The 14,668-nt window shown below is 48.9% G+C and overlaps 1 protein-coding gene across 7 annotated transcripts in view; it reads left to right on the top strand.

Moving 5' to 3' along the window:
- Positions 1-14,668, top strand: part of KDM5C (lysine demethylase 5C) — an 82,958-nt gene that overhangs the window by 31,426 nt on the left and 36,864 nt on the right. The window contains exons 4-9 of one of the 7 annotated variants that reach the window (XM_040322692.1): positions 738-860; positions 1,653-1,823; positions 1,917-2,054; positions 2,513-2,578; positions 11,158-11,281; positions 13,379-13,560. In XM_040322692.1, the coding sequence (XP_040178626.1) occupies positions 738-860; positions 1,653-1,823; positions 1,917-2,054; positions 2,513-2,578; positions 11,158-11,281; positions 13,379-13,560 (804 nt within the window). Of the gene's footprint in view, positions 1-737; positions 861-1,652; positions 1,824-1,916; positions 2,055-2,512; positions 2,579-11,157; positions 11,282-13,375; positions 13,561-14,668 lie in introns of all 7 variants that reach the window. The other 6 variants (XM_040322691.1, XM_040322693.1, XM_040322694.1 and 3 more) reach the window with 6 other exon arrangements.

Below are 14,668 nucleotides of genomic sequence, written 5' to 3' on the forward strand. Positions count from 1 at the left end.
ACAGACAGAAGAACAGGAAGTGAGGATTTCTCAGAAGAAATAAGGACACTTAAAAACAAAATGGAAGGATGAGGTAAGTGAAGGAGGACCGCACTAAGGTAAAGGAAGCTATTTAGGAAAAAATATTGTACCTTTACAACCTCTTTTAATACATCCTATACATTAAGATGAAAAAACACTCTCTCCACGGCTTCTTGGCTCTTCATTGGATAGATTGATAGCAGCGCAGCCATTGGCTCCCGCTGCTGTCAATCAAATCCAATGAGAGGAGGCAGGGCCGAGTCATACACTCGACGGCTATGAACGCAGAGTGTATGACACAGGAGCACACCCGCAAGGTAACCCCCTCGGGAGAGAGTTTCCCAGAGGGGGGTTACCTAATGGGGGGGGGGGGAGGAGCCACAAGAGCCGCCGTGGGACTCCAGAACAAGATCGGGGCCCATAAACACTGTCTGTCTGTTGTTGCAGGAAAGAAATTTGCTCAGTCTGTGGCTGGCCTTAGAAATTTTTGAATTCCCTTTTCTTTGTAATTCCTCGTATTTCTAATAAAGGCAACTTTTGTGGCAGAACTGCTTGGTGAAAACTTATTGTGCCAAAGGCAAATGAAACCTCCTATTGAGGAGAGTCGTGTTCAGTGTCGGTACAGGGACCCGGAGGCCAGAAGAAGCCTGAAATGCAAAGATATTGGTGTATTTTATTTTTTTTCTGATCTTATAAAAACTCCTCTGTCCTGCCAGGCTGAAACCAGAGTGAAGCTTAACTACTTGGACCAAATTGCAAAGTTCTGGGAGATTCAGGGGTCCTCGCTCAAAATCCCCAACGTGGAGCGCAGAATTCTGGACTTGTACACCCTCAGCAAGGTAAGGGATTGGGGGGGGTGTGGTGTAAAGATAAGGAATTGGGGGGGGGGGGGGGGGGCGTGGTGTAAAGGTAAGGGATGGGGGGGCGAGGTGTAAAGGTAAGGGCTTGCCGGTTGCTCCCGGAAGCGGAGGTATGCTGGGTAGGCTTGCCGGAAGCGGAGGTATGCTGGGTAGGCTTGCCGGAAGCGGAGGTATGCTGGGTAGGCTTGCCGGAAGCGGAGGTATGCTGGGTAGGCTTGCCGGAAGCGGAGGCATGCTGGGAAGGCTTGCCGGTTGCTGCCGGAAGCGGAGGCATGCTGGGAAGGCTTGCCGGAAGCGGAGGCATGCTGGGAAGGCTTGCCAGTTGCTGCCGGAAGCGGAGGCATGCTGGGAAGGCTTGCCGGTTGCTCCCGGAGGCATGCTGGGAAGGCTTGCCGGTTGCTCCCGGAGGCATGCTGGGAAGGCTTGCCGGTTGCTCCCGGAGGCATGCTGGGAAGGCTTGCCGGTTGCTCCCGGAGGCATGCTGGCAAGGCTTGCCGGTTGCTCCCGGAGGCATGCTGGCAAGGCTTGCCGGTTGCTCCCGGAAGCGGAGGCATGCTGGGAAGGCTTGACTGTCCCCCATCAGCCTTCCCAGCATGCCTCTGCTTCTGATGGCAATATAGTTCCACAACAGCTGAAGGGCTGCAGTTTCCCTCCCTGGTTTAGGTGGACCCGTGTTCAGAACAATAAAGTTTTTTCAAGGTGTCATCAGAATGCAGACGTTCTCTTTTGATGTTTCTCTTAAGTAAAATAAATTATTTCTGTGTTTTCTAGATTGTGCGGGAAGAGGGTGGATATGAGCTGATCTGCCGAGAGAGAAGGTGGTCGCGTGTGGCGCAGCGCATGGCGTATCCCTCAGGAAAGAACATCGGCTCCCTTCTAAGATCCCACTACGAACGCATCATATACCCTTTCCGCATGTACCAGTCTGGGACAAACATGGCGGTAAGAGTCTTGAGAGACGATCACTTCTGTAGTAGTTGAAGGATGCATTTATCCCTGTGTTGTCTTCATTACACTTGCTTGTTTCATTCCTAGGACTGCGGGGAACGGCCGCGCTACGACAACGAAGAGAAGGATAAGGAGTACAAACCCCACAGCATTCCCTTACGCCAGTCTGTGCAGCCTTCCAAAACCACCAGCTACGGGCGACGCGCCAAGCGCCTTACTCAGGAGGTAAGAGCCACCTCACTGGTTCCTCATCATTCGATTGCCCAATCCCTCGCAGGGATTGTTGCTTGGGGTTCTCCCTCGCAGGGATTGTTGCTTGGGGTTCTCCCTTGCAGTGATTGTTGCTTGAGGTTCTCCCTTGCAGTGATTGTTGCTTGGGGTTCTCCCTCGCAGGGATTGTTGCTTGGGGTTCTCCCTCGCAGGGATTGTTGCTTGGGGTTCTCCCTCGCCGTGATTGTTGCTTGGGGTTCTCCCTCGCCGTGATTGTTGCTTGGGGTTCTCCCTCGCAGGGATTGTTTCTTGGGGTTCTCCCTCGCAGGGATTGTTGCTTGGGGTTCTCTCTCGCAGTGATGATTTTATGCATTTTCAGGATGGTGTGTAAAGGTGGCCGTGAAGGAACTCTGCCTTTGGGGGGAACTTTTCTCACACTTTTTTGTTTTTCATGTTCTTGTCATTTCATGTAGGATCCTGACAACTCAGATCCTGCCTCTCAAAGCTCCTCTCAGCCCCCCGAAACATCACCACCCTGGGTATACACTTCTGTGTTTTTGTTTTTGTTTGCTTTTTGTTGTTTTTTACATTTTAATACTATCTCTGCTGTGACTTGTTTTCCATACCTACAAAGTTTGCTGCTCTTTCCTGTGCAGTGTGACTTTCTATTGGATGTAATGCTGCATGGCAGGCTCTCTGTAACTTCTTTCTTTCTTTCTTTCTTTCTTTCTTTCTTTCTTTCTTTCTTTTCCTTTTTTCTTCTCTTCCCTTCTCTTCTTCTTTCTTTTCTTCTCTTCCCTTCTCTTCTTCTTCTTTCTTTTCTTCTCTTCCCTTCTTTTCTTCTTCTTTCTTTTCTTTTCTTCTCTTCTTCTTCTTCTTCTTCTTCTTCTTCTTCTTCTTCTTCTTCTTCTTCTTCTTCTTCTTCTTCTTCTTCTTCTTCTTCTTCTTCTTCTTCTTCTTCTTCTTCTTCTTCTTCTTCTTCTTCTTCTTGTTCTTCTTGTTCTTCTTGTTCTTCTTGTTCTTCTTGTTCTTCTTGTTCTTCTTGTTCTTCTTCTTCTTCTTCTTCTTCTTCTTCTTCTTCTTCTTCTTCTTCTTCTTCTTCTTCTTCTTCTTCTTCTTCTCTTCCCTTCTCTTCTTCTTCTTTCTTTTCTTCTCTTCTCTTCCCTTCCCTCCCCTTCTTCTCTTCTCTTCTCTTCCCTTCCCTCCCCTTCTTCTCTTCTCTTCTCTTCCCTTCCCTCCCCTTCTTCTCTTCTCTTCTCTTCTCTTCTCTTCCCTTCCCTCCCCTTCTTCTCTTCTCTTCTCTTCCCTTCCCTTCTTCTCTTCTCTTCTCTTCTCTTCTCTTCCCTCCCCTTCCCTCCCCTCCCCTTCTTTCTTCTCTTCTCTTCCCTTCCCTCCCCTTCTTCTCTTCTCTTCTCTTCTCTTCTCTTCCCTCCCCTCCCCTTCCCTTCCCTCCCCTCCCCTTCCCTTCCCTCCCCTTCTTTCTTCTCTTCTCTTCTCTTCTCTTCCCTCCCCTTCCCTCCCCTCCCCTTCTTTCTTCTCTTCTCTTCCCTTCCCTCCCCTCCCCTTCTTCTCTTCTCTTCTCTTCCCTTCCCTTCCCTTCCCTTCCCTCCCCTTCTTTCTTCTCTTCTCTTCCCTCCCCTTCTTTCTTCTCTTCCCTCCCCTTCTTTCTTCTCTTCCCTTCCCTCCCCTTCTTCTCTTCTCTTCCCTTCCCTCCCCTTCTTTCTTCTCTTCTCTTCCCTCCCCTCCCCTTCTTTCTTCTCTTCTCTTCCCTCCCCTCCCCTTCTTTCTTCTCTTCCCTTCCCTTCCCTCCCCTCCCCTTCTTCTCTTCTCTTCTCTTCTCTTCTCTTCCCTTCCCTTCCCTTCCCTCCCCTTCTTTCTTCTCTTCTCTTCCCTTCTTTCTTCTCTTCCCTTCCCTTCCCTCCCCTTCTTTCTTCTCTTCCCTCCCCTCCCCTCCCCTTCTTTCTTCTCTTCCCTTCTTTTGTCTTTTTTCTCTTCCCTTCTTTCTTCTTCCTCCTCCATCTTTTTGCAGTTCATGTAGTGATCTCTTTTGCTGGCTTTTATTGGGGTCGTGATTCTCTGTATTATACCGTAGAACAGGGATATGCCATTAGCAGACCTCCAGCTGTTGCATAAAACAAGTCCCATCTGGGACCCTCTCTGGGTGTCATGCTTGTGGCTGTCAGTCTTGCTATGCCTCATGAGACTTGTAGACTGCTCCCTTAGCAACAACTGATCCCCCCCCCCCCCCCCCCAACCCAGCAACTTGGGACCCACTCCAGCAACGATAGGCCTCCCCAGCAATGGACCTCCCCCCTGCAAAAATAGATCCCTTCCAGAGACAATAGATCTCCCTATCGACACTACCCCTCGCCCCCGAAAATGGATCCTCCTGGCAGCAACAATAGATCTTCCCAGCAACACTAAAACAAACCGTATCAATAGACCCTCCAGCAGCCAGCTATAATGGTAATGGACTGCTCCCTCAACAGTAAATCCCTCACAGATAATTGGGACCAACTCCAGCAACAATAGATCCACCAGCAGCAATGGATCTCTTCCAGAGAAAAAATTCCAGCAACAATAGATCCCACAGCAGCCAGTATCTATACACTGCAGCACAACCCAGCCCCCCTCTCGGCATTACATACATTCATTGCTGGGGGTCCCGTAACTGTGTTCACTGCTCGTTTTCACTGAAAGCGCAAGTAAAACCGTCCATAAAACAGGTAATGTAACACTCCCATTGGTTGTGCTCTCAACCAAACTGTCAACCCATCCAATGGCTGGTGTCATAACTGATCACATGTGCAGCATCATGGCAGTTGTAGATTAAATGGAGGCAAAGATGGCCGCTTTCTTGGCTGAAAACGATAGGGTTGGTTGGGCGGGGGGGGAAGGGATTTGCTTGCGCTTTAAAAAAAAAAGCCCTGCATACAGGTAATACGGCGTCCTCAGCAAGTGCACCTGTTAGTGCAGGAAATAGTTAGTTTGTTTGGGCCAGCTTGGCCCAAATGAACCATTTAAAGGGACAAATGTGGAGATCAGCTTGGGAAGGGAACCCAACGCTTGGTGGTCCCTGAGGACTGGTTTGGGAAAAGCGTTCACTTCTTTTCTTTTATTTTCTTTATCGTACATCACGGGACACAGAGCGGCATTCATTACTATATGGGTTATATGGAGTACCTTCAGGTGTAGACACTGGCAATCTCAAACAGGAAATGCCCCTCCCTATATAACCCCCTCCCATAGGAGGAGTACCTCAGTTTTTACGCCAGTGTCTTAGGTGTTAGTCATGGTTTAGCTTGCCTCCGCATCCTTGGGATTAGGTGAGCTACCGGTTCTGTCCAAAAAAGCCTCAGCGCTAAAGTGGTCAGTAACCGGACCCCAAACCCTTGGGGTATAGCCCATAATGCTTTTCTTTTTAGAGAGCTGGACCCTGGGCCCAGAACTTAGAAACCTTTGGGTACCTAAAGTTTTCTGTTGCCAGGGTGCTATATGGGCCCAGGACAGTGGATCCTTCATAGGAACCCAGGGCCTGAAGGTCTAGACATCCCCACGGAGATGGGGGAAGATTGGGCCTCTTGCTTGGCAAAGTCCTGCGGCATGGAGCAGGTAAGTGAGGGGAAAACTTGCGGAACTTGGTTCTTAGCAGGTTTTTTTCTGGGGGGTCACAGGGGACATGCCTAAAGTTATGCACTGCATCTGGCAAACTAGTCACATATCATAAAGATAGGATGGCTCTCTATGTATTATTCCCCATAAGATGTGACCTCCCTTGTAGTGTTGGAAAAGCATTGAGTGGGGCCTGTGTTATATAAAAATATATGTGTGTGTCAGAGAGCTTTGCTTACCTGCAGGCCTCCAGGCGATGCTCCATTCAGTCTTCCTCCTCAGAGCCTGCAAGCAGGCAAAACGCTGACCTCCTCATGGTTCCAGGCTGCAGGCTGCAGTTTGCTGGAACAGAAAGGTCCCTTCCTCCCAAAATCCCCCCCCCCCTCCCCCTGTCGGGAGGGGCATTTCCTGTTTGAGGTTGCTGGGGGGGAAGGGCGGGTCAGTGGCTTAAAGGAAGGGGCGGCCCTTCCTTGTTTGTTCCATCAATACTTTGGAACTGAGGAGAAAGACCAGAGCGGCAGCACGGGGCGCCGAGGACACACAGTGGCCAGAAAGGATATTGCAGTCTTCAGAGGACTGTTTTGTCAAGCCTAGAAATAGGCTGTTTCTTTTCCATCTCATAGTTTTTCTTTGCAATACTACTCAGGGGGACAGAATGTTTTTTCTTTCCTGGATTTGAAACAAAAACGAAAAAAAAAAAAAAAAAAAAGTCATCTAGGGGAGAGGAAGCATTTTTTTATCCCCCAAACAGGTGTTTGGACAATTAACTTTTATAGTTCCAAATACCAATAGGTAGCAGGTGTACCTCGGTATTGTACCATGGTATGCCGCTGTTTTCCCTACAGGGAGCCTTGGGGCCATCGGGATCTGGGGCTGGAGCTGACGCGGGTCAGTCCAACCCTAAGATGGTCACGGAGGAGGTATTACTCACCTCTTTAAAAGAGATGCAGAAAAGCATGGGAAAAATGATATCCGCAGCTATGCGGGGCAGTAAGCGGAATAGATCTCCGTCGCCCGAGCGCGGACCCTCAGAAGAGGAGGTCCTTTCCTCAGGGGAATTGGACGACCTCTTGGACAAGGACCAAGTAGGTTCAGGGATCGAAGACCCGGATACAGAGGAGTCTGGGGCAGTCTCCCTGAGGGAGAGCTGGTGGATTCAAGGATTGTCGGACTTGGTCCATAGGACATTCAACTTGCCAGTACCAGATCTCCAGGTATCGACGGTTTCAGCTTTGGGCTCACTGAGGGCGCCTCAAAGCAATGCTGTGTTTCTGATCCATCCTCTATTAGAGGGAATTTTGTTCCAAGATTGGAACAAGCCAGATAAGATCTTCTTACCACCTAAAAGGTTCTCTGTCCTATATCCTATGGAAGAAAAATTTTCCAAAAGATGGGCTACTCCTGCAGTGGACGCAGCCATCTCATGTGTTAACAGATCGTTAACATGCCCTGTAGAAAACATACAGGTGTTCAAGGATCCAGTTGATAAGCGCTTGGAAGCACTACTTAAGAACTCCTTCACTACTGCTGGGGCAGTAGTACAGCCAGCTGTGGCTGCGATTGGGGTCGCTCAAGCATTATCGGATCAATTTAAGCAGATGCTTAAACTTATTCCGGCCCAGCAGGCAGAAAAATTTTCGGATGTCCCTAAGGCCATATGTTTTACGGTAGACGCAATCAAGGATTCTATCCAGCAAGCGTCACGTTTATCGTTATCCCTTATCCATATGAGAAGACTCTTATGGTTAAAAAGCTGGGAGGCTGAGCCCCCATGCAAGAAGCTCCTGGTAGGGCCCTTCCATGGAGGACGACTCTTCGGAGAAGACCTAGATAAATACATTCAGACCATTTCAAACGGCAAGAGTACTCTCTTGCCAACTAAGAAGAAGTATCAGGGGCCTGCGTTTAAACGACAGTATTCCCCTGGGCAGGGGCCCTCTAATGCCAAGCAGTATCGACGGCCTCCTGCAAAAGCAAACTTCGGCCTCAACAGCAGATCACAAGGACAGGCTGTTGGAGGCAAAAGGCAGTGGTTTCGCAAACCAGCAAAACCAGCCCCCAAGCCAACCTTATGAAGGGGCGCCCCCACCCACGAAGGTGGGGGGAAGGCTGCGACTCTTTTCAGAGATTTGGGAAGCCAGCATTCCCGACGAGTGGGTACGGTCTTCCGTGGCCACAGGCTACAAATTAGATTTCCTAAGGTTTCCTCCTCCTCATTTCCAGAAGTCGAGGATTCCAAACGATCCGGAAAAGGGAGCCGCATTAAGATCGGCATTAGATCATCTACTTTCCCAGGAAGTAATAGTAGAGGTACCAGTCCTGGAACAGGGGCTGGGTTTCTACTCCAACCTATTCATCATCCCAAAATCCAATGGAGATGTCAGGCCAATTTTGGACCTAAAGATGGTAAATGCATATCTAAAGATCCGCTCATTTCGGATGGAATCCGTGCGGTCAGCAGCTGCCACACTCCAGAAGGACGACTTCATGGCGTCCATAGACATAAAGGATGCCTACCTTCATGTTCCAATTTATCAGCCACATCAAAGATATCTACGCTTCATGGTGGCTTCGCGTCACTTCCAATTCGTGGCGCTTCCCTTCGGGTTGGCTACGGCCCCCCGGGTGTTCACGAAGGTCCTAGCTCCAATCCTAGCCAAACTAAGGATCCAAGGGGTCACGATCCTAGCATACCTGGACGACCTCCTAGTCATAGATCACTCGTCTCCCGGCTTGGAGCGAGCAGTGGCCCTCACGGTCCAATACCTCGAGAGGTTCGGCTGGGTCCTAAATCGAGAAAAGTCAGCTTTCCAGCCCACAAAGCAGTTGGAATATCTCGGCATGAGATTAGACACAGAACAACAAGGAGTGTTCCTACCTCTGAGGAAGGTAAAAGCCATCAAGGAATTAATCCTACTGGTTCTAAGCAAGAAAGAACCGACTATTCGCCTATGTATGAGGTTACTAGGCAAGATGGTGGCCACATTCGAGGCGGTACCATACGCCCAGAGCCACACTCGCATCCTACAGGCAGCCATCCTGTCAGCATGGAGCAGAAGGCCACAGGCCTTGGATATCCCGTTGCCGCTCTCATCAAGAGTCCGACAAAGTCTGTGTTGGTGGTTAGACCCTCAGAATCTACTGAAGGGGAGGTCTTTCAGCCCAGTGGCTTGGAAGATAGTGACCACAGACGCCAGCCTGACGGGCTGGGGAGCAATTTTGGATGGTTGCACTCGCCAAGGTACTTGGGCAAAGCCAGAGAAGCAGTTGCCCATCAACATCTTGGAGCTCAGAGCTGCTCGACTAGCCCTCAGGGCTTGGACGTCAAAATTGCAGGGGTTCCCGGTGAAAATTCAATCAGACAATGCCACGGCCGTGGCATACATAAATCACCAAGGGGGAACCAGGAGTCAAGCCGCTCAGAGAGAGGTGAGCTTGATTCTTCTATGGGCAGAGGCTCATGTGCCCTGCATATCGGCAATATTCATTCCAGGAGTGGACAACTTTCAGGCGGACTTCTTAAGCCGCCAGACTCTATGGCCGGGGGAATGGTCTCTGCATCCACTAGTCTTTCAAGCACTCTGCCAAAGATGGGGAGTGCCGGACGTGGATATCATGGCATCGAGACTCAACAAGAAACTAGACAGGTTCATGTCCCGCTCAAGGGATCCGATGGCCTGCGGAACCGATGCGTTGGTTTGCCCTTGGCATCAGTTCAAACTTCTTTATGCGTTTCCCCCGCTCCAGTTACTACCCCGCCTGCTGCGCAGGATCCGGGTGGAGCACATACCAGTCATCCTGGTAGCTCCAGCATGGCCCAGAAGGGCATGGTACTCACTAATCTTAAGGATGGTAGTGGGAGACCCTTGGACTCTTCCTCTACGGCCAGACCTGCTATCGCAAGGTCCGATCCTCCACCCTGCCTTACGGCATCTAAATTTGACGGCCTGGAAGCTGAATCCCTGATTCTCAGGGGTAGAGGTCTGTCTCAGAAAGTAATCTCTACCCTAATCAGAGCCAGGAAACCGGTCTCTAGGGTGATTTATTACAGGGTCTGGAAGGCCTATGTAGGCTGGTGTGAGTCCAAGCGATGGCTTTCTCGCAAATTTACCATCGATAGAGTATTAAGTTTTCTCCAGCTAGGAGTGGATAAAGGATTGGCATTAAGCACAATCAAAGGACAGATTTCTGCTCTGTCAGTGTGGTTTCAGCGGCCGCTGGCCACCCACTCGCTGGTTAAGACCTTCCTTCAAGGGGTCTTACGTATTAGACCTCCAGTTAAATCCCCGCTTTGTCCGTGGGATTTAAATCTTGTTCTGTCAAGTTTACAGAAACAACCGTTTGAGCCGTTGGCTGATATTCCTTTGGTTCTACTGACAAGGAAGTTAGTATTTTTGGTTGCCATAGTTTCCGCAAGAAGAGTTTCGGAGCTGGCAGCCTTATCCTGTAAGGAACCATATCTTGTTTTTCATAAGGACAGGGTCGTTCTCCGCCCTCATCCTTCCTTCCTTCCGAAGGTCATATCCAGTTTTCATTTGAACCAGGATTTGGTATTACCATCCTTCTTCCCTAAACCTACTTCCAGAAAGGAAGGGTTGCTGCATACCTTGGATATTGTCAGGGCCATGAAGGCCTATCTTAAAGCTACAAAGAAGATCCGGAAGACAGATGTGCTGTTCATTCTACCGGATGGGCCCAAGAAGGGGCAGGCAGCTGCAAAGTCCACCATTTCTAGGTGGATTAAGCAATTAATCACTCAGGCCTACGGCTTGAAAGGGTTGCCTCCTCCAGTATCATTAAAGGCTCATTCTACTAGAGCCATGGGCGCCTCCTGGGCAGCACACCACCAGATCTCTATGGCTCAAGTTTGCAAGGCGGCAACCTGGTCTTCTGTCCACACGTTTACAAAATTCTACAAGTTGGACGTAAGAAGGAATACTGATACTGCCTTCGGGCAGGCAGTGCTGCAGGCTGCAGTTTGAGACCCTCGGATTCCGGGGGCTCCTCTTGTTCGAGTTAAATTTAAAATTTTTATTTTTCTCAACTAAGTTGGATTTATTATGATTTGAGTATATCTCTAAATTAAATCCTTTTGTCTTGGAGATGTTCTCCCTCCCCTCATTGTAAGCATTGCTTTGGGACATCCCATATAGTAATGAATGCCGCTCTGTGTCCCGTGATGTACGATAAAGAAAAAGAGATTTTTAATACAGCTTACCTGTAAAATCTTTTTCTTGGAGTACATCACGGGACACAGAGCTCCCACCCCTCTTTTTTGAGGACCATTTTGGGAGGCATACTGCTTGCTACAAAACTGAGGTACTCCTCCTATGGGAGGGGGTTATATAGGGAGGGGCATTTCCTGTTTGAGATTGCCAGTGTCTACACCTGAAGGTACTCCATATAACCCATATAGTAATGAATGCCGCTCTGTGTCCCGTGATGTACTCCAAGAAAAAGATTTTACAGGTAAGCTGTATTAAAAATCTCTTTTTCGTCCTTCAAGCCCGAACCAACAGAAGAGGACATAGAGAAGAACCCGGAGCTAAAGAAACTTCAGATCTATGGTGCAGGCCCAAAAATGATGGGGCTCGGTCTGGTGGCAAAAGACAAAAACCTGCGCAAGAAAGGTAAAGAATGGGAGATATTTAACTTTTTAGAATACAGTGGAACCTCGGATTACAAGCATAATCTGTTCCAGGAGAACGCTCGTAATCCAAAGCACTCGCATATCAAAGCGAGGTTCCCCATTGAAGTCCATGGAAACGAAAATAATTTGTTCCGCATTGACTTCAATGGCATGCAATACCGCATGTGGCCAGAGGAGGGGGGGCGGAGAGACTCGTAAACACTCGGAAAGGGCTGAGGAAACCTCGGCTGAACTCGGAAAACCTTAAAAGGAGTATTTGAGACTTTCCGAATGGCTCTGCTTGGCTCCTGTGCCCCCCTCCCCAACCTCATACCAAACGTGGTATTGCACACCTCTTTGGCTTGAATCCTGCTCGTTTTGCGAGACAACACTCGCAAAACCACTTGCTTACTGGGCACATATACCCCCTTCTTGCCGAGGCGAAATTTCAGATTCCGGCACTGCGTCGCTTTAACTGACAATTGCACGGTCGTGCGACGTGGCTCCCAAACAAAATGTACGTGTTTTTTTTTTGTTTTTTTTTTATATACAAATAGAGCTTTCTTTTGGTGGTATTTGATCGCCTCTGCAGTTTTTTTTTTTTTTTTTTTTTTTTTTTTTGCGCTATAAACAAAGAACGGCAATTTTAAACAAAAGCACAATGGCCCAGATTCACAAAGCACTTGTGCCGACATATAACAAGTTACGCCGACGTGAGTGCAAATGTGCGCCGTCGTATCTGTGCGCCAGACCAACAAAGAGATATGCGCCTAAACCAGGCTAAACCCCGCCGACGTAGCTTGCTTACGCCGGCGTAGAGTGGGCGCACATTTAGGCTGGGAGCATGGTGCCGCTCCCATTGATTAGCCATGCAAATACGGCGATTCACGAACCTGCGTGCGCCCGACGCAGGCTACGCGAGGTGCGCGTAATTTATACGTCCGGCGTAAAGTTATTCCCCATAAATGACGTGCAACCCAGCAGCAGACATGCAAAGGTTGGCACCAGGGAACACAAGCCGGCGTATTTTACGTTGGACGTGTGTCTGGCTGGGCGTAGGTTACGTTCACGGCGTACGCAGTGATCCGGCGTAGTTTAGGTGGCAGTTCCGACGTGGTTGTGAGCAGGCGCAGGGGGATGCGTCCACGGCGCAGGCGCAGTTTGTGATGCGTATCTGTCTGGCGCTAGGCACATCCTTTGCATGGGATCGCGCCTCATTTGCATGGGTCACGCCCACTTCCACCTACGCCGGCGTACGCCTTCGAAACCTACGCTGACGCAGTGTGTTTTTTTTTTTTTTCTCAGTTTAGGCCGATACGTATTCTTCGACATTTTTTTGGTAAAAAAATAAATCGCAATAAGCGTATAGTGACTAGTTTGCGCAAAAGTTATAGCATCTACAAAATAAGGGGCATAATTATTATTTTTTTACTAGTAATGGCGGCGATCTTTTTTTAATTTTTTTTAATTTTTTTGGGGACTGCGACATTATGGCGGACACTTTGACACATTTTTGGGACCATTCACATTTATACAGTGAACAGTGCTATAAATATGCACTGACTACTGTATAAATGTGACTGGCAGGGAAGGGGTTAACACTGGGGGGGTGAGGAAGGGGTTTAATATGTACCCTGGGAGTGATTCTTACTGTGGGGGGAGGGGACTAACTGGGGGAGGTGACCAATCTGTGTTCCTATGTACAAGGGACACAGCATCGGTCTCCTCTCTCCCTGACAGGACGTGGATGTCTCTGTTTACACCCCATCATTACACACAGAGATCCACGGTTCTGCTCAGTTACTGGGCAATCGCAGGTGCCTGGCGCCCGCTGGGCATGCGCATTGTGTTCCCAGTAACGCAGCGCTCCCCTCCTAGTGGCTCTAAAAGACGAGGACGTCATATGACGTCCTGTCAGAACAATGGAGCTATCGTGCCGCCGTCAGTTGCAGGTGGTTAAACACACAGCGCTCGTAATATGAAACGCTTGTTAACTGCGTTCCTCGCAATCCGAGGTTCCACTTTATCTGGAACCTGAATTTCTAAATGGAGAAATAAAATAAAAACTTTGGGTGATGACCATGATCTGTTTCAGAAGGCGATGTCCCGGAATGCCCGCCGACGCTGGTGGTGAAGGACGAGGTTGGAGAGCCGGAGGAGAGCAAACTGTACATAAAGCGCGAGAGGTCGCTCAGTCCGGAGCCCTGCACTAAGATGACCATGCGGCTGCGTAGGAATACCAGCAGTGCCCAGTTTGTAAGTCGTGTAAGACACTTTGGGGTAAATTTTTACATTAACTGTTTTATTTTTCTGTTCTAGATTTCTATTTAGTTGGTCATTAGTCTTTTGAGTAAAATGCCGTTTTAGTCGTATTTTAGTCTACAAAATTTAACTCTGTTGTTCAATTAACCACTTGCCGACTAGCCGCCGTCATTTGGCCGACAGGTCTGGCCGTTGCCCTGCAAATCGCCGTAGCTGTACGGGCGGGGGACCCGATAGCCGCAATTTCCGCCGAGCCCGAGAGCCAGAACGAAGATTTTGCACAAATCCCCATTTTGACGGGGGAGGAGAGACAGGTCGTCTGTTCCTAGTAACTAGGAACAGCGATCTGTCTCCTCCTCCAGTCAGTACAGGGAAAGAATCCCAGTGCGCATGCTCGAAATTCTGAAGCAAATCGTCATTGCCTTCGACGTGAACGTAAATTACGTCCAGCCCTATTCGCGAACGACTTACGCAAACGACGTAAAAAATTCAAATTTCGAAGCGGGAACAACGTCCAACATTGGCTACGCCACCTAATAGCAGGAGCAACGTTGCGCTGAAAAAGCCTTACGCAAACGACGTAAAAAACTACCGCCGGGCGTACGTATGTTTGTGAATCGGCGTAACTAGGTAATTTGCATACTCTACGCCGAAAACGAAGGAAGTGCCACCTAGCGGCCAGCGTGAGAATGCACCCTAAGATACGACGGCGTAAGAGAATTACGCCAGTCGGATCTTGGGCTACTGTCCGCGTATCTAGCTTTCTGAATACAGAAAGTAGATACGCCGACGCAGCTTAGAATTTACGCGGCATATCTATGGATACGCCGGCGTAATTCTTTGCTGAATCTAGCCCAATAAGCGTATATTGATTGGTTTGCACGAACGTTATAGCGTCTACAAAATTACATTATTTTTTTTTTCCCCGAAACGCAAAAACATGGCCTGGTCATTTAACGGTGCAAATCCTTCCGTTCCTTCAGTGGTTAAGCTTTGGCAAAAAAACTGGAAGCTGATTGGTTTCTATGCAGAGCTGCACCAGATTTGCACTTTCCAATTTTTAAGTAAATCAACTCCTAAATGTCAGTAATATTTATCACTAGTGGTAGCGGCGCTTTACTTGGTG

This window comes from Rana temporaria, chromosome 9 (genome assembly GCF_905171775.1).
Source record: "Rana temporaria chromosome 9, aRanTem1.1, whole genome shotgun sequence".
Lineage (NCBI taxonomy): Eukaryota > Metazoa > Chordata > Amphibia > Anura > Ranidae > Rana > Rana temporaria.